Source organism: Petromyzon marinus, unplaced genomic scaffold (genome assembly GCF_048934315.1).
Source record: "Petromyzon marinus isolate PM22_M1 ecotype Great Lakes invasive population unplaced genomic scaffold, UKy_Petmar_22M1.pri1.0 PM_G_Scaffold_34, whole genome shotgun sequence".
Classification (NCBI taxonomy): domain Eukaryota; kingdom Metazoa; phylum Chordata; class Hyperoartia; order Petromyzontiformes; family Petromyzontidae; genus Petromyzon; species Petromyzon marinus.
The window spans coordinates 627,600-647,472 of record NW_027422917.1 but is presented as its reverse complement, the minus strand read 5'-3'; the positions used below and the strand labels follow the sequence as shown (position 1 = coordinate 647,472).

Here is a 19,873-nt window from a genome sequence, read left to right as displayed (position 1 = left end):
GAAGGCATAATACAGAGTGGTTTTTGGGGAGTTAGATCGTGTAAATATACATGTGTCGTTAAACCCACTGACCACCCGACACAGCCAATTACTAAGGTTTGTCACGTAAACAAACTTTACATAAACCGTATTAACTTCACATCTCTATTTACGCGATCTACCACCCCCCCCACTCACCCAAAAAAAATAACCCTGTACTATGGATTATATTGGTCGCGTCAGCCTGCTTGTTAAGCCGAGGTTTTGCAGTCCATGAAGGAGTCGTGGTAGCTGTGTTCTGATTTAGATCTGGAGCGATGGGATAGCTTCGTGGGTAGACGCTGCTGGGTTGAGATGCCGGCAGTGGCTCAGGGAGGCCTTCATCCAGCAGTGGATTGGTGCGAAAGAATCCTAAATACATGGCTGATGATATTATTGACCCCATGCACAACACCGCAGGTGTTCTCTCTCAAGCGAGAATGTTCACAGCTGCCAGTGAGTTGAAGGATTTCGAATTTTTAATCCGACTTGGGGGGGTTGGCTCAACCCATCATCCTCTGCCTCCAGCGGAGGTGGGGGGAGGGTCGATAAATTGGGTACCACTTTGTTTTGGAAGTCAACAGCGATTTGCCTTCACAAAAATGAACTGAAATAAAATATAATTATATGAGCAGTCTCCAACCCTTATACATCGCTCTCTGGGCTATGTGCAGTGTAGGAGGGCCATTGTCCGAAACGTCGCCTTATACAGGGACTCCTCTGCTTACGAACGTTCGACTTTCAGAGATTTGAAAAACCTGTCCGTATGTCATGTAGATGCTACATGAAGAACCAGTGGCATCTACATCTACAGAACGTGAAGAACCAGTGGCATCTACATCTGCAGAACGCGAAGAACCAGTGGCATCTACATCTGCAGAACTTAAATAACTAGTGGCATCTACATCTACAGAATGTGAAGAACCAGTGGCATCTACATCTGCAAAACTTAAATAACCAGTGGCATCTACATCTACTGAACGTGAAGAACCAGTGGCATCTACATCTGTAGAACGTGAAGAACCAGTGGCATCTACATCTGCAGAACTTAAATAACTAGTGGCATCTACATCTGCAGAACGTGAAGAACCAGTAGCATCTACATCTGTAGAACGTGAAGAACCAGTGGCATCTACATCTGCAGAACGTGAAGAACCAGTGGCATCTACATCTACAAAACTTAAATAACTAGTGGCATCTACATCTGCAGAACGTGAAGAACCAGTAGCATCTACATCTGCAGAACGTGAAGAACCAGTGGCATCTACATCTACAGAACGTGAAGAACCAGTGGCATCTACAGCTGCAGAACGTGAAGAACCAGTGGCATCTACATCTGTAGAACGTGAAGAACCAGTGGCATCTACACCTGCAGAACGTGAAGAACCAGTGACATCTATATCTGCAGAACTTGAAGAACCAGTGGCATCTACATCTACAGAACGTGAAGAACCAGTGGCATCTACATCTACAGAACGTGAAGAACCAGTGGCATCTACATCTACAGAACGTGAAGAACCAGTAGCATCTACATCTGCAGAACGTGAAGAACCAGTGGCATCTACATCTGCAGAATTTAAAGAACCAGTGGCATCTACATCTACAGAACTTGAAGAACCAGTGGCATCTACATCTGCAGAACATGAAGAACCAGTGGCATCTACATCTGCAGAATTTAAAGAACCAGTGGCATCTACATCTACAGAACTTGAAGAACCAGTGGCATCTACATCTGCAGAACATGAAGAACCAGTGGCATCTACATCTACAGAACTTAAAGAACCAGTGGCATCTACATCTACAGAACTTAAAGAACCAGTGGCATCTACATCTGCAGAACTTAAAGAACCAGTGGCATCTACATCTGCAGAACTTAAAGAACCAGTGGCATCTACATCTGCAGGAGATTATACAACTTTTAAAGCGCATTCCCCGTGTTTAGTGTACACGCCGTACATCACGTTTGGAGTAAAGTTACGAACAGAGACCTCTGGAACGAAACTCGTTCGTAAGTCGAGGAGTCCTCGTTGTATATAAAAAGTCACTGCCAAAGCACAATCACCAAATTCTAAGTTCTCTCTCCCTGTGTGGACGTGGGAGGGGTGCGGGTTCCACCGACCACTGCTCCACCCTCTATGCTCCACGCTCATCCCCGTCCAGAGGAATGTGGAATTTCCACCGCCGTGCAAGCACGTGGCTCTTGACGTCTTACGGCCTCTGTGGCCGCCATGTTGGGTAAGTAGGTTCCGCTGTTTTGGACGAGCGTTTGCAGCCATGTTGGGTGAGTAGTTTCAGCCATCTTGGGTGAGTAATTTGCCGCCATTATTGGGGGAGGAATTTTTTGCCTTGAGGGCCGTTTTCACAGTAGCAGTCAAAGTAATCGACTCAGCAAAGGCCCTGTGAATCGATTCCAGAGACGAACCATAGCATCAGATTAAAATTTACGATTCCCAATTTTGTATGGCAGTAATCGAAGAATCGATTACTGTTTGTATTTTGCAGGCGAGGTAACAAAAGCGACCCGCGCAAAAACTCCTCCTCGACACGATTGTTCTCTACATAGTACAGCGTAATTAATTAACACAATTAATGAACACTTTACCTCATAATTTACCTCATGATTATCGTATTTTAGCTTAAGTCGAGTTTTTTTAAAATTTTGTTTTGTTGTTGTTCACTGGTGGTGGGGTGGGGATTGCTCAATATTGGTGACGACCTCGAAAAAATTTTTGTTTTGTTGTTGTTCACTGGTGGTGGGGTGGGGATTGCTCAATATTGGTGACGACCTCGAGCAGAGAGACGGGGTCAGGGTCAGCGTGACCTGGCTGAAGGGAGGGGTACGTGAGGGATACATGAGGGGGATACGTGAGGGATACGTGAGGGGATACGTGAGAGGGATACGTGAGGGGATACGTGAGGGGATACGTGAGAGGATACGTGAGGGGGATACGTGAGGGGATACGTGGGGGGATACGCGAGGGGGATACGTGAGGGGATACGTGAGGGGATACGTGAGAGGGATACGTGAGGGGATACATGAGGGGGATACGTGAGGGGATACGTGAGGGGATACATGAGAGGGATACGTGAGAGGGATACGTGAGGGGATACATGAGGGGGACACGTGAGGGGATACGTGAGGGGGATACGTGAGGGATACGTGAGAGGGATACGTGAGGGGATATGTGAGGGATACGTGAGGGGGATACGTGAGGGATACGTGAGGGGATACATGAAGGGGATACGTGAGGGGATACGTGAGGGATACGTGAGGGGATACGTCAGGGGGATACGTGTGGGGATACGTGAGGGGGATACGTGAGGGATACGTGAGGGGATACGTGAGGGATACGTGAGGGGATACGTGAGGGATACGTGAGGGGGATACGTGAGGGGATACGTGAGGGATACGTGAGGGGATACGTGAGGGGATACGTGGGGGGATACGTGGGGGGGATACGTGAGGGGGATACGTGAGGGGATACGTGAGGGGGATACGTGAGGGATACGTGAGGGGATACGTGAGGGGATACGTGGGGGGATACGTGGGGGGGATACGTGAGGGGGATACGTGAGGGGATACGTGAGGGGGATACGTGAGGGGATACGTGAGGGGATACGTGAGGGGGATACGTGAGGGGATACGTGAGGGGATACGCGAGGGGATACGTGAGGGGGATACGTGAGGACGTGTGACCAACAGCACAAAGGCGGTGAGGAGGAGGAGGGCGATGTTGGTGATGTCGTGTAAAATGATGAGTGATGTGGAAGATGATCACAACGCGTGGTGGTGATGGCGTAAGACGGCGCTGCGGGTGTAGATGTTGGTGTTGGTGAGTGACGGTGAAGTGGAGGTGGTGATGGTGTGGAGGTGATTGTGATGTGTGTGTGATAGTTTGAGTGTTGTTCGTGTGTGTGGAGGGGTGATGGTGTGGAGGTGATTGTGATGTGTGGGTGTGATAGTTTGAGTGTTGTTCGTGTGTGTGGAGGGTGGGGGGTGATGGTGTGGAGGTGATTGTGATGTGTGGGTGTGATAGTTTGAGTGTTGTTCGTGGGTGGGGAGGGTGATGCAGCGTAAGGGGTGTGAGAGAGTGTGATAATGGGGGGATTGATGTGAGTGATAATGTGATGGTTGTGGTGTAATGGTGTACATGACGATGATATGGAAATGATGATGTGGTGGTGTAAGTGTTGCGAGGGATGGTGGGAGTCATGGTTCGAGTGATAGTGGAGTAGGTGACGGGAGTGATTGTGTAAGACTTGATGTTGTGAGCAGTGCCGTGATGATGTGAATGGTGATGGGAGAAATGCTGCGAATATTGGTAGTGAGTGATGTTGGAAGGGGCACTGCGGAGGTGAGATGTTAACTACCTCGCCAGGTGTACAGAAAGTCGTGGGTTAGATCCCGACCCTGACGACGCCTGCTGTGTATTTGGAGTTTGCGGTGTCTCTCTCTGTGTGGTGAGATGTTAACTACCTCGCTAGGTGTACAGGAAGGCGTGGGTTCGATCCCGTCCCTGACGACGCCTGCTGTGTATTTGGAGTTTGCGGTCTCTCTCTCCCCGTGGTCGCGTAGATTTTTCTCCGGCTCCGGCTTTCCCTCCACATTTATATAATCAACGTGCGTTTAGAGTATTTGGCTGCTATACATTTCCACGTGAATGAGCCACTTTGTTGAGCTATAATTTGTGGCCAGGTCGCTTCTGAAAAAGAGCTTTACAGCTCGGTGGGATTTACCTTGTTAAATAAATACTGTATAGTAATTTACCGTCTATTGGAACCCCACTTCTCTGCTTTCTCTATGTGCTGTGAAGAAGGGCCATTGCCTGAAACGTCACCAGTAAATATACCCTTTCTTTTTAAGGTAACAGTCCTCTTGACGAATATGTTGAATTTTATTCGTGACACCACTGCCAATGCAGCAGCGTCGCCGCCACATACATTTTAGACCGATATCATTAGACTTGGCTCACCGTCTCCGCTGTGTGCAGGAATGCTCCAAGAGGAAGCGGGCCGGGGTGAGTGTGGGGGTGAGGAGCGGACGCAGGCCCTGCTGGTGAGCGACTGCCTGCCGTGCGGAGGGTGTCCGTCGGCGGGTGAGCGCGTGCTCATGGCTCAGCGGAATCCCAAGCAGCTGATGGACGTGCTGCACCCGCCAGAGGTGACGATGCTCTGGGGGAAACCACGACTACATTCGCACAACTGTAAACACACACTCGGTCACCTGCGCAGCTACGAACACTGCAACAGCAGCAGCCGCCGTTCGCCACTAAGCGGCGGCGATGTCACCACTGCGTCCTGCGCCAGGCCGGGTGCACGTTGAGGACGCGTGAAGTGTCGAAGGCTCGCTGACGGGAGCTCACGGAACAGACCCAGGTGGTACCGTGGGTTGACTGACTGAGGCGATTGGTAGATGCACCACCAGCTGCGTGCCGCCTACCGTACCCAAACTCGCTGCATTTTAGCCGCCCCTCTCGCTCCGCTCGTCGTTCCCGCTCGTCGTTGTGAGCGTCGCTCCTCCGCCCTCCGTTGTTGTTGGAGGGCGACCGCCTCCAACCGCCCGGCTACAAATACATCCGCGTGTGTACGTACGGTGACGTGCGCAAAGACAAATACCCCACCCGTGGCGTTGACGGGCCTTTGGGGCGAGCGCCGTGAAGACCGGCACGGCGCGCGAGGCAAACGTTTACCACGCACCGCACCGGGGCGCTCGTTCTAAGAGTCGGCCGAGGGGAGGCCCGGGACCGGTTCGCGTCTGTCGTCACCGAGGTTGGCCGCAAGCGAGAATCGATCCCGGGTCATGGGGGGGGGCCTCGTCGACGCGGTGCGTGAACCGCCGCGCTGCCGCTCGCCACTACGCCGACCCGCACGCGCCCCAAACGCGACCGCCGCCTACGCCGCCGCCCCGTGGACTCGCGAGCGCCGAAGGCCTCGTCGGCCGAGTGGCTGGCGTGGCTGGCGGCGCTGCGTGGACGCGGCGGAGAAGGCACGCAGACTCACGGAGCTTCCTGCACGGCCTGGGTGAGGGGCCCTCGATCGCAACTCGCACGGTCACACCCCCTCACTCACTCACACTCACACCTCCTCACTCACTCACACTCACTCACTCACACCTCCTCACTCACTCACTCACACTCACTCACTCACTCACACCTCCTCACTCACACTCACTCACACTCACACCCCCTCACTCACACCCCCTCACTCACTCACACTCACATCTCCTCACTCACACTCACTCACACCTCCTCACTCACACACTCACACCTCCTCACTCACTCACTCACACCCCCTCACTCACTCACTCACACACTCACACCCCCTCACTCACACACTCACACCTCCTCACTCACACCCCCTCACTCACACCTCCTCACTCACTCACTCACACTCACACCTCCTCACTCACTCACACCTCCTCACTCACTCACACCTCCTCACTCACACCCCCTCACTCACACCTCCTCACTCACTCACACTCACACCTCCTCACTCACACACTCACACCTCCTCACACACTCACTCACACACACTCACTCACACACACACACTCATACACTCACACTCACACACACACTCACTCACTCACACTCACACCTCCTCACTCACTCACACCTCCTCACTCACACCCCCTCACTCACACCTCCTCACACACTCACACCTCCTCACTCACTCACACCCCCTCACTCACACCCCCTCACTCACACCTTCTCACTCACACCTCCTCACTCACTCACACCTTCTCACTCACACCTCCTCATTCACACCTCCTCACTCACACCTCCTCACTCACACCCCCTCACTCACACTCCCTCACTCACATCCCCTCACACTATCTCACTCACACCTCCTCACTCACACTCCCTCACTCACATCCCCTCACACTCCCTCACTCACACCTCCTCACTCACACTCCCTCACTCACATCCCCTCACACTCCCTCACTCACACCCCCTCACTCACACTCCCTCACTCACATCCCCTCACACTCCCTCACTCACACCCCCTCACTCACACTCCCTCACTCACATCCCCTCACACTCCCTCACTCACACCTCCTCACTCACACTCCCTCACTCACATCCCCTCACACTCCCTCACTCACACCTCCTCACTCACACTCCCTCACTCACACCTCCTCACTCACACCCCTTCACTCACACCTCCTCACTCACACCTCCTCACTCACACCCCCTCACTCACACCTCCTCACTCACACCCTCACTCACACCTCCTCACTCACACTGGCTCACTCACACCTCCTCCTCCAAAGACGGCGAGTTGAGTTGATGCCAAAGAGCTCCATTTTGGTCTCATCTGATCACAACACTTTCACCCAGTTGTCCTCTGAATCATTCAGATGTTCATTGGCAAACTTCAGACGGTCATGTATATGTGCTTCTTGAGCAGGGGGACCTTGCGGGCGCTGCAGGATTTCAGTCCTTCACGGCGTAATGTGTTACCAATTGTTTTCTTGGTGACTATGATCCCAGCTGCCTTGAGATCATTGACAAGATCCTCCCGTGTAGTTCTGGGCTGATTCCTCACCGTTCTTATGATCATTGAAACTCCACGAGGTGAGAACTTGCATGGAGCCCCAGGTCGAGGGAGTTTGACAGTTCTTTTGTGTTTTTCCATTTGCGAATAATCTCACCAACTGTTGTCACCTTCTCACCAAGCTGCTTGGCAATGGTCTTGTAGCCCATTCCAGCCTTGTGTAGGTCTACAATCTTGTCCCTGACATCCTTGGAGAGCTCTTTGGTCTTGGCCATGGTGGAGAGTTTGGAATCTGATTGATTGCTTCTGTGGACAGGTGTCTTTTATACAGGTAACAAGCTGAGATTAGGAGCACTTCTTTTAAGAGTGTGCTCCTAATCTCAGCTCGTTACCTGTATAAAAGACACCTGGGAGCCAGAAATCTTTCTAATTGAGAGGGGTCAAATACTTATTTCCTTCATTAAAATGCAAATCAATTTATAACATTTTTGACATGCGTTTTTATGGATTTTTTGGTGTTATTCTGTCTCTCACTGTTCAAATTAACCTACCATTGCAATTATAGACTGATCATTTTTTTGTCAGTGGGCAAACGTACAAAATCAGCAGGGGATCAAATACTTTTTTCCCTCACTGTAAGTGGATGAGTGGGTGGGTGAGCAGGTGGGTGAGTGGTGGGTGAGTGGGTGGGTGAGTTAGTGGGTGAGCGGGTGGGCGAGTGAGTAGTTGAGTGGGTGTGCGGGTGTGTGAGTGAGTGGGTGAGCGGGTGGGTGAGCGGGTGGGCGAGTGAGTAGTTGAGTGGGTGAGCGAGTGGGTGAGCGGGTGGGTGAGTGGGTAAGTGAGTGAGCCTCACCTGCAGCATGGGTGGACAGCAGCTCGGCCGTCACCAGCAAGTGAGTGAAGTGGAAGAGGGACGACGTGAACTCCTCCTCCTCCGCAGCTGCCCACCGTGCACACGAGGCCACCGCGGGGTTCACCGCGGGGTTCACCGCGGGGTTCACCGCGGGGTTCACCGCGTTCTACTAAAGCAAACTAAAACTGCCTTTTATTTGACCAGGCAAGGCCCCGGTGAGTTGCTGTGCAGCGCTGTTTTAGAAGCGACCCGGCCACCGCAAATGACAGCCCCACGAAGTGGGCCGCTGTCGTCGCCGCGTCAAGAAGCGTGAACAACAATAATGTTGCATCGGAGGGGATGGTGCTCGTAACGTTACAAAAAAGGGCAGAATGAAAGTTCTCGATTTGAAGCTTTCGTGACTGCAAGGATCCACGCTCTTTGGTTCTATTCGGTAAAGTCACGTAGGTAAAAAAATTTAAACAAAAATCACGACGTTTCAGGCCACAACACAAGCGGCCTTCATCAGGTGACAGTCTGGTCCCTTCAGCTGATGAAGGCCGCTTGTGTTGTGGCCGAAACGTCGTGATTTTTGTTTTAATTTTTTACCTACGTGACTTTACCGAATAGAACCAAAGAGTACAGAATGAAAGTGTTAATCTTTTTTAAAAAAATACATTTTTTGGAAGTGTTGCATTCACAAATTTGGCTCAAAATTTTTTTTGTTATTCATGGCAACCCATTTTTCTAACCATCCATCCGTTTGGCGTTAAAAACCATTTAACGCTACTGCTACCTCACACCTCCAATGTGCACGGTTGGTTACGTACAATGCGAAATACGTTCAACATACACACATACCCTCTTGTGTCCATCTAATTCATTGACTGAAGTGTAAGTGTGATTATAAATGCATTCTTTGTTAAGTAAAAATAAACACAATTTTAATAATTTTAATCAGAATGTCTTACTGACTGGCAATCATTACATACTTTATTAAAATCGATTTTTTTTAATTTGTTCATTCATGCACCATTATGATTTTGTTGAGATCTCTGCTCCACATCTTAAACCACACATTTCTAACTTAATCCCCTTGTACTGCCGGTGTGCACAGAGGAGTGGAGGGATGGGGGGATTAAAATAACGTGCCCATTATTTCATCTGCTCCACCGCCGGGGGCAGCGGTGGTGGTGGTGCCCGGCACCAGCTGCAGCTGCAGGGTGACAGCCGCTCACTCAGCCAGCCACTCACTCAACCAGCCACTCACCCAGCCACTCACCCAGCCGCTCACCCAGCCACTCACCCTGCCACTCACCCAGCCACTCACCTACCCACTCACCCAGCCAGCCACTCACCCAGCCACTCACCCAGCCACTCACCCAGCCAGCCACTCATCCAGCCACTCACCCACCCACTTACCCACTCACCCACCCACCTACTCACCCACTCATCCACCCACCCACTCACCCACCAACTCACCCACCCACTCACCCACCAACCCACTCACCCACCAACCCACCCACCTACTCACCCACCCACTCACCCACCCACTCACCCACCCACCCACTCACTCACCAACCCACTCACCCACCCAACTACTCACCCACCCACTCACCCACCCACCCACTCACTCACCCACCAAACCACTCACCCACCCACCTACTCACCCACTCATGGGTGAGTGGGTGGGTGGGTGGGTGAGTGGGTGGCTGCGTGGGTGAGTGAGTGAGGCGTGGATGGGTGGGTGGTTTGGTGAGCGGGTGGGTGGGTGGGTGAGTGAGTGGGTGGGTGAGTGAGTGGGTAGGGAGTGAGTAGGTGGGTGGGTGGGTGAGTGAGTGGGTGTGTGAGTGAGTGAGTTGGTGGGTGGGTGAGTGAGTGGGTGGTGGTGATGCTGCCGCTGACGATGGTGACAATAATGATGTTGATTATGAGTTTCTCACACCATCAGCTTCAGCAGAATCATCAGCATCATCATCAGAATCATCAGCATCATCAGCATCATCATCAGCTTCATCATCAGCATCATCATCGGCTTCAGCAGAATCATCATCATCAGCATTATCGGCATCTTCATCGTCATCATCGTCATCACCGTCACTGCGGTGGTGGTGGTGGTGGTGACGGTGTTTGTGAGCTGACTGTCACCATGGTGACGGTGGTGGTGGTGACGGTGATGGTGAGCTGACTGTCACCATGGTGACGGTGGTGGTGACTGTCACCATGGTGACGGTGATGGTGAGCTGTCTGTCACCATGGTGACGGTGGTGGTGGTGACGGTGATGGTAAGCTGACTGTCACCATGGTGATGGTGGTGACGGTGGTGGTGGTGAGCTGACTGTCACCATGGTGACGGTGGTAGTGAGCTGACTGTCACCATGCTGATGGTGAGCTGACGGTGATGGTGAGCTGACTGTCACCATGGTGATGGTGAGCTGACGGTGATGGTGAGCTGACTGTCACCATGGTGGTGGTGAGCTGACTGTCACCATGGTGACGGTGGTGGTGAGCTGACTGTCACCATGGTGGTGGTGAGCTCACCATCACCATGGTGACGGTGGTGGTGAGCTGCTGATCGTCTTCATGCCTTCAATGTCTCCCCCAGCTCCTCCACGACTTCCACCCCAAGAAGAAGCAGAAGACCAAAGGCGTCTACAAGGTGAGTGGCTGGTGAGCGAGCCGCTGGTTAGCAGGTGAGCGGGTGGGTGAATGGGTGGGTGGGTGAGAGGGGTGAGCGGGTGGGTGAGTGGGCAGGCGGGCGAGGAGGTGGGTAGATGAGCGGGCGAGCGAGCCGCGGGTGAGCGGGTGAGGAGGCGAGTGAGCGGGTGAGCAGGTGAGCTAAGTGGGTCTCATGGTGATGGTGGTGGTGGTGATGATGATGGCGGCGATGATGATGGCTGCAGTGGGTCTCATGGTGGTGGTGGTGGTGGTGATGGTGGTGGCGGCGATGATGATGGCTGTAGTGGGTCTCATGGTGGTGGTGATGATGATCATTTCACTGCTTCCCTCCCTCCCCTCCCTCCCCGCGTAGACGAAGAGCAGGCAGCCGCTGTGCACCAGCCAGATCTTCGCGCAGGACGAGCACACGACTCAGACGGAGCTCTTCTCTGCCAAGTTTGAGCTGGCGCAGAGCAGCGCTGCCAAGCGCAGGATGTCACTCAAACCCGTGTGGGTGCCCGCACGCTCACCCACCCACTCACTCGCTCACCCACTCACTCACTCACCCACTCACTCACCCGCCCACTCACTCACTCACCCACTCACTCACTCAATCACCCACTCACTCACCCGCCCACCCACTCACTCACTCACCCACCCACCCACCCACTCACCGACTCACTCACCCACTCACTCACCCACTCACCCACTCACTCACCCACTCAACCACCCACTCACTCACTCACCCACCCACCCACTCACCCACTCACTCACCCACTCACTCACTCACTCACCCACCCACCCACCCACTCACTCACCTACTCACTCACCCACTCACTCACCCACTCACCCACTCACTCACCCACCCACCCACTCAACCACCCACTCACTCACTCACCCACCCACCCACTCACCCACTCACTCACCCACTCACTCGCCCACTCACCCACAAACTCACCCACCCACTCATCCACTCACTCACCCGCCCACCCTGACGTCGCGTGTGCGTGCGTGCGTGTGTGTGCGTATGTCTACGTGCGTGTGTGTGAGTGTGTGTCTGCGTGTGTGTGTGTGTCTGCGTGCGTGCGTGTGTCTGTGCATGTGTGTGTCTGCGTGCGTGTGTGTGTCTGTGCATGTGTGTGCGTGTGTGTGTCTGCGTGCGTGTGTCTGTGCATGTGTGTGTGTCTGCGTGCGTATGCGTGCATGTGTGTGTCTGCGTGCGTATGCGTGCATGTGTGTGTCTGTGCATGTGTGTGCGTGTGTGTGTCTGTGCATGTGTGTGCGTCTGCGTGCGTGCGTGTGTGTGTTTGTGCATGTGTGTGTGTCTGCGTGCGTGTGTGTGTGTGTCTGCGTGCGTGTGTGTGTGTCTGCGTGTGTGTGTGTGTGTCTGCGTGCGTGTGTGTGACTGTGTGTGTGTGCTGCGCTCTTTTCAGGTTGGGGACAAATCTCTTCCAGAAGAATCCCAAGCACGTGTCGGTGCTGTCGGAGAGGTGAGCACCTCGCACCGCTGATGGTGATGATGGTGATGATGGTGATGGTGTTGATGGTGTTGATGATGGTGTTGATGGTGTTGTTGATGATGATGATGGTGTTGTTTATGGTGTTGATGGTGTTGATGGTGGTGTTGATGTTGTTGATGTTATTGATGGTGTTGTTGATGTTGATGTTATTGATGGTGTTGTTGATGTTGTTGATGTTGTTGCAGCAGTATCAGCTACGAGAAGCCGCTGTCACCTGTCCAGGTGGCAGCGCTCAGGGCGGAGAGAATCGCTAAGGAGAAGAAGGTGAGAGGGGGGGTGGGGGGGAGAGTGGGGGGAGAGTGGGGGGGGGGAGTGGAGGGAGAGTGGGGGGAGAGTGGGGCGAGGGTGGGTGACTGAGTGCGTGGGTGAGTGGTGGGTGGATGGGTGAACATGCAAACACACATGACTCTGATAATAACAATATGATGCATTGTCTTCAATAACAATGTAACTATAGCGATATGATGCATTGTCTTTAATAACAATGTAACCGTAAAAATAGTATGCATTGTCTTCAATAACAATGTAACTATAACACTAGGATGCATTGTCTTTAATAACAATGTAACTGTAACAATATGATGCATTGTCTTTAATAACAATGTAACCGTAAAAAGAGTATGCATTGTCTTCAACAACACTAACTATAACAATAGGATACATTGTCTTTAATAACAATGTAACTGTAACAATAGGATGCATTGTCTTCAATAACAATGTAACTATATCTTCTTTGGTTCTTTCGGTAAAGTCACGTAGAATGATAATAAAATAATAAATTGATAAATTGTAACTATAACAATATGATACATTGTCTTTAATAACAATGTAACCATAACAATAGGATACATTGTCTTTGATAACAACGAAACTATAACAATGTGATGCATTGTCTTCAATAACAATGTAACTATAACGATATGATGCATTGTCTTTAATACCAATGTAACCGTAAAAATAGGATGCATTGTCTTTAATAACAATGAACTATAACAATATGATACATTGTCTTTAATAACAATGTAACTATAACAATATGATACATTGTCTTTGATAACAATGTAACCATAAAAACAGGATGCATTGCCTTTAATAACAATGTAACTATATCTTCTTTGGTTCATTCGGTAAAGTCACGTAGAATGAGAATAAAATAATAAATTGATAAATTGTAACTATAACAATATGTTTACATTGTCTTCAATAACAATGTAACCATAACAATATGATACATTGTCTTTAATAACAATGTAACCATAACAATATGATACATTGTCTTTAATAACAATGTAACCATAACAATAGGATGCATTGTCTTTGATAACAATGTAGTTATAACAACAGGATGCATTGTCTTTAATAACAATGTAACTATAACAATATGATGCATTGTCTTTAATAACAATATAACTATAACAATATGATGCATTGTCTTTAATAACAATGTAACTATAACAACGGGATGCATTGTCTTTAATAACAATGTAGCTTTGATTTAAAGCTTTCGTGACTGCAGTAATTCATATTCTTAGTTTTTTCGGTAAAGTCACGTTGAAGAGAAAAAACAAAACAACAAAATATATATAAAACAATAAAAAATTCTCACGACGTTTCGACCATAACTCAAACGGTTCTTTGTAAGCCATCTGGCTTCCATGAGAGATTCGTTCATGAGGCTATCCACATATACAAACACAGAGACAATTTCAACCGAGAAGATGGATTCTATCTTAGCAATCATTGGAAAGATTTGATAAATCATTTCAGTTCTTGATTGATTGTTCACGCTTACAGTGGCTTTCAGACAGCATACATAAAAACAAATTTCGTCTCCCCCCTCCTCTTTTCAAAAAATAGATGGACTAGTCCTGGCAAACAGCCAATCGTTGCGCGTGACGCAAACGTTATTTTTATATAAATAAATAAATATGCCTTTTCAAAATAAATTTATGCAAACCGACACACCTGATGATGACCGTTTGAGTTATGGTCGAAACGTCGTGAGAATTTTTTATTGTTTTATATATATTTTGTTGTTTTGTTTTTTCTCTTCAACGTGACTTTACCGAAAAAACTAAGAATATAACAATGTAGCTATGACAATATGATACATTGTCTTTAATAACAATGTAACTATAACAACAGGATGCATTGTCTTTAATAACAATGTAACTATGACAATATGATACATTGTTTTTAATAACAATGTAACTATAACAATAGGATGCATTGTCTTTAATAACAATGTAACCATAACAACAGGATGCATTGTCTTTAATAACAATGTAACCATAACAACAGGATGTATTGTCTTCAATAACAATGTAACTATAACAATAGGATGCATTGTCTTTAATAACAATGTAACCATAACAATAGGATGCATTGTCTTTAATAACAATGTAACCATAACAATAGGATGTATTGTCTTCAATAACAATGTAACTATAACAATATGATGCATTGTCTTTAATAACAATGTAACCATAACAATAGGATGCATTGTCTTTAATAACAATGTAACCATAACAATAGGACGCATTGCCTTTAATAACAATGTACCTATAACAATAGGACGTGGCGGCCGCGGGCCGTGTGGGGCCGCCGCCGCCGGATCTCACCGCCGACCAGCCGCAGTGGCTTGTCAACGAGGACTGGGCCCTGCTGCAGGTGACGCGGTGGGGGGTGAGGGTGGTGGGTGAGGTGGGGAGGGTTTAAGGGTTTACGTCACGGTTAAGGTTTAGGGGTTTAGGCCACCCACCCGCTCGACAACAACCACCGCTGCGGTGTTGTCGCTTGTTCCAAGTGGAGAGACCCAAGTGCTACTAAAGCATTTGCTGATGGCAACTTCTTCTTTGGTTCTTGCGGTAAAGTCACGTAGAATGAGAATAAAATAATAAATTTGGTAAAATAAAATAACACAATAAAATTCTCACGAAGTTTTATTTTATTTTATCAATTTATTATTTTATTTTCATTCTACGTGACTTTACCGAAAGAATCCTTGCAGTCACGAAAGCTTTAAATCGAAACATGGCAACTTCGCCAGCCAGCCCAGGCCTCCCCGCATGCTGGAGCTGGCTTCTCATTATTGCCGGGGACGTCGATTTTAATCCAGGCCACGTCTTTCCCTTGTGGCGGCTGCGGCATGAACGTCAATGCAAATTCCATCCAACACGACGGTTTGCAAAGCTTCGTAACGCAAATGCTGCGCTGCTTTAGCCCGCATCCCCAGCTCAAATTCCGGCCGGTTCTGCAAATCGTCCACTCCAACAACTCCACCTTGCACAACCACAACACGAAACGTCCACGACAAAAACGACCTTAAAATCCTTCGACCAAAACATCGACGGCATCAACGACAAATCTCTTGAACTCCGGCACCTTCCTACAAGAGAACTCCATTGACGTAGCCGCCATCGAAGAAACAAAATTAAAATCCACTTCTCGCGCGCCCCGACTTACAAAATGTCACTTTCCTCCGTAAGAGAGACCGACCAACAGCCGGTGGCGGTCTCCCTTTACCTCATCCACGACAGCATTCAATTTGAAGATATTAAAATCCCAATGCCTCATTGTGATATCACCGCAGAAGTCTTAAGCGTCCGTATCAAATCCCGTCTGGGCCCGCTCACCTTAATCAACGTCTACATCTCGGCGACGAGGTCTTGCCCTCGCAACTATGAGTTCAATATATATCGACTTTTACCAAACGACGACTCAATTGTTATTGGAGATTTCGACGCCCACAAAAAAAGGCCGCAGTCTTCCCCTCCCCGATGCACGTGGCGACCTCATGGCCGGTATCTTGAACGGCTCCCCCTATGGGGTACTCGATGAAAAGAATCAAACCAGAGTTCCGTCATCATCTTGCCCTTCAATAGCGTCAGGAAAACTCCTTTCATCAATCGACTGGCGAGTCTTTTTGAGGCCCTTGGAGCCGACCGCCCACCTATTGCGTTGACCCTCAATGCCGCCAAACATTCACAAACTCCTAAAAACCGTTCACTCGATGCTTTTGGTAAAGTCACATAGAAGAGAAATAATAAAATAATAAAAACAATAACATTCTCATGACGTTTCGATTGCTAAACAAACAAGCAATCATCATCAGCAGGTGTGAAATCCACAGCGAGAAGATTTGAAAAAAAATGGCGTTTTTTATGATGATTGCAAACGTCGTGAGAATTATTTTTTTAACGTATTTTTATTATTTTATTGTTTCCCTTCTACGTGGTGGTGACTTTACCGAGAGAACCAAGAATATGAATCCCTGCAGTCACGGAAGCTTTAAATCTACATTTAAATCCTAAAAACCGCTTGTATCACAACTTTAAAAAAGGAAACTGGCCACTTTTCACTTATGATTCAGAATAATTATTCACCGACAACATCAACCATAGCCACACATCCGCACATAACTCTGAAAATAATTTCAGAAACATCATCGCGACTACCACCAAGCACACCATCGCTGGGGGGTTGCTGCAAGCAACACCTTCCCTGCCTCCCTAAACAAGCCTCAACGCTAATAAACCAACGGAACACCATTAGGACAAAAAATCCTACATCACCACAAATCCTCCCGGCCTTCAATATTGAAATCACAAAGCTAATCAATCAAGCCAAAACAGGGAACGCTGGCACGAGTTTGTCGAATCTTTTGACCACCGCCAAAACTCATCAAAACTTTGGAAGACCATCAAAGCCTTAGACGGACACTCCAAACCGCCAATTGCGCAACCACTTTCAACAACAAATCCGATCTTGAAAATACTGGTACCAGTCATCGGCAAGTCCACTCAGCTCCACGTCTTCCTGTACCACATCACTCCATCTCTTCTCTGGCCCGGGCCGCGCCCGTTTAGCCCCCTCTATCCGGCAGAACAAAAGCTGTTTAGGCATGCCGGACCACAGACACACACACACACACAAACTTACCCACTCACCCACCCACTCACCCATCCACTCACCCACCAACCCACTCACCTACCCAACTACTCACTCACCCACCCACCCACTCACCCACCCACTCACTCACCCACTCACCCACCCACTCACTCACCCACCCACCCACTCACCCACCAACCCACTCACCCACCCAACTACTCATCCACCAACCCACTCACTCACTCACCCACTCACCCACCCACTCACCCACCAACCCACTCACTCACCCACTCACCCACCCACCCACTCACCTACTCACTCATCCACTCACCCACCAACCCACTCACCCAACTACTCACCCACCCACTCACCCAACTACTCACCCACCCACCCACTCACTCACCCACTCACCCACCCACTCACCCACCCACTCACTCACTCACTCACCCACCCACCCACCCACTCACTCACCCACTCACCCACCCACCCACGCACTCACCCAACTACTCACCCACCCACCCACCAACCCCCCCCCCCTCCCTCCGTGTCTCCTCACCAGGCGATCCAGCAGCTGCTGGAGCTGCCGCTGAACCTGGCCCCGGTGTCCCCGGCGCACACCCCCAACTGGGAGCTGGTGAGCGATGTGGTGAACGTGGTGAGCCGCGTCTACCGCTCACCCAAGCACTGCCGCTCGCGCTACGAGGCCGTTGTGGTGCCACGCGAGGATGGCAAGGTGGGTGGGTGGGTAAGTGAGTGGGTGTGTGGGTGGCTAGTGGGGGGGTGGGTGGGTAAGTGGGTGGGTTGGTGGGTGGGTGAATGGGTGAGTGGGTAGGTTGGTGAGTGAGTGGGTGGGTTAGTGAGTGGGTGAGTGGGTGGCTGGGTGAGTGAGTGAGTGCATGGGTGAGTGGGTGGGTGGGTGAGTGGGTGGCTGCGTGGGTGAGTGAGTGAGGCGTGGATGGGTGGGTGGGTTGTTTGGTGAGTGGGTGGGTGAGTGAGTGGGTGGGTTAGTGAGTGGGTGAGTGGGTGGCTGGGTGGGGGGGTGGGTGGGTAAGTGGGTTGGTGGGTGGGTGAATGGGTGAATGGGTGAGTGGGTGGCTGGGTGAGTGAGTGGGTGAGCTGACTATCACCATGGTGACAGTGGTGGTGGTGACGGTGATGGTGAGCTGTCACCGTGGTGACGGTGATGGTGGTGACGAGCTGACTGTCACCGTGGTGACGGTGATGGTGAGCTGACTGTTACCATGGTGACGGTGGTGGTGAGCTGACTGTCACCATAGTGATGGTGAGCTGACGGTGATGGTGAGCGGACTGTCACCATGGTGACGGTGATGGTGAGCTGACTGTCACCATGGTGATGGTGATGGTGGTGACGGTGGTGGTGGTGAGCTGACTGTCACCATGGTGACGGTGGTGGTGAGCTGACTGTCACCATGGTGGTGGTGAGCTCACCATCACCATGGTGACGGTGGTGGTGAGCTGCTGACCATCTTCGTGCCTTCAATGTCTCCCCCAGCTCCTCTACGACTTCCACCCCAAGAAGAAGCAGAAGACCAAAGGCGTCTACAAGGTGAGTGGCTGGTGAGCGAGCCACTGGTGAGTGGGTGAGCGGGTGGGTGAATGGGCGAGCGGGTGGGTGAGCGGGTGGGTTGGTGGGTGAGTGGGCAGGCGGGCAAGCGGGTGGGTGGGTGAGAGGGGTGAGCGGGTGGGTGAGTGGGTGGGTGGGTGAGTGGGCGAGCGAGCCGCGGGTGAGCGGGTGAGTAGGCGAGTGAGCGGGTGAGCAGGTGCGCTAAGTGGGTCTCATGGTGGTGGTGATGGTGATGGCGGCGATGATGATGGCTGTAGTGGGTCTCATGGTGGTGGTGGTGATGATCATTTGACTGCTTCCCTCCCTCCCCCTCCCTTCCCTCCCTCCCCGCGTAGACGAAGAGCAGGCAGCCGCTGTGCACCAGCCAGATCTTCGCGCAGGACGAGCACACGACTCAGACGGAGCTCTTCTCTGCCAAGTTTGAGCTGGCGCGGAGCAGCGCTGCCAAGCGCAGGATGTCACTCAAACCCGTGTGGGTGCCCGCACGCTCACCCACCCACTCACTCGCTCACCCACTCACTCACTCACTCACCCACTCACTCACTCACTCACCGACCCACTCACTCACCCACTCACTTACTCATCCACTCACTCACCCACCCACTCACTCACCCACCCACTCACTCACTCACCCACTCACTTACTCATCCACTCACTCACCCACCCACTCACTCACCCACTCACTCACCCACTCACTCACTCACCCACTCACTTACTCACCCACTCACTCACCCACCCACCCACTCACTCACCCACCCACTCACTCACCAACTCACCCGCCCACTCACCCACCCACTCACCTACCCACTCACTCACCCACCCACCCACTCACCCACTCACTCACCCACTCACCCACTCACTCACCCACTCACC

The 19,873-nt window shown here is 50.7% G+C and overlaps 1 protein-coding gene across 1 annotated transcript in view; it reads left to right on the top strand.

The window, feature by feature from the left end:
- Positions 1-19,873, top strand: part of LOC142915711 (uncharacterized) — a 73,684-nt gene that overhangs the window by 14,920 nt on the left and 38,891 nt on the right. The window contains exons 3-11 of the mRNA XM_076061406.1: positions 5,010-5,179; positions 10,953-11,006; positions 11,379-11,515; positions 12,439-12,495; positions 12,711-12,789; positions 15,100-15,195; positions 17,975-18,148; positions 18,929-18,982; positions 19,336-19,472. Coding sequence (XP_075917521.1) covers positions 5,010-5,179; positions 10,953-11,006; positions 11,379-11,515; positions 12,439-12,495; positions 12,711-12,789; positions 15,100-15,195; positions 17,975-18,148; positions 18,929-18,982; positions 19,336-19,472 — 958 coding nt within the window. The remainder of the gene's footprint in view (positions 1-5,009; positions 5,180-10,952; positions 11,007-11,378; positions 11,516-12,438; positions 12,496-12,710; positions 12,790-15,099; positions 15,196-17,974; positions 18,149-18,928; positions 18,983-19,335; positions 19,473-19,873) is intronic.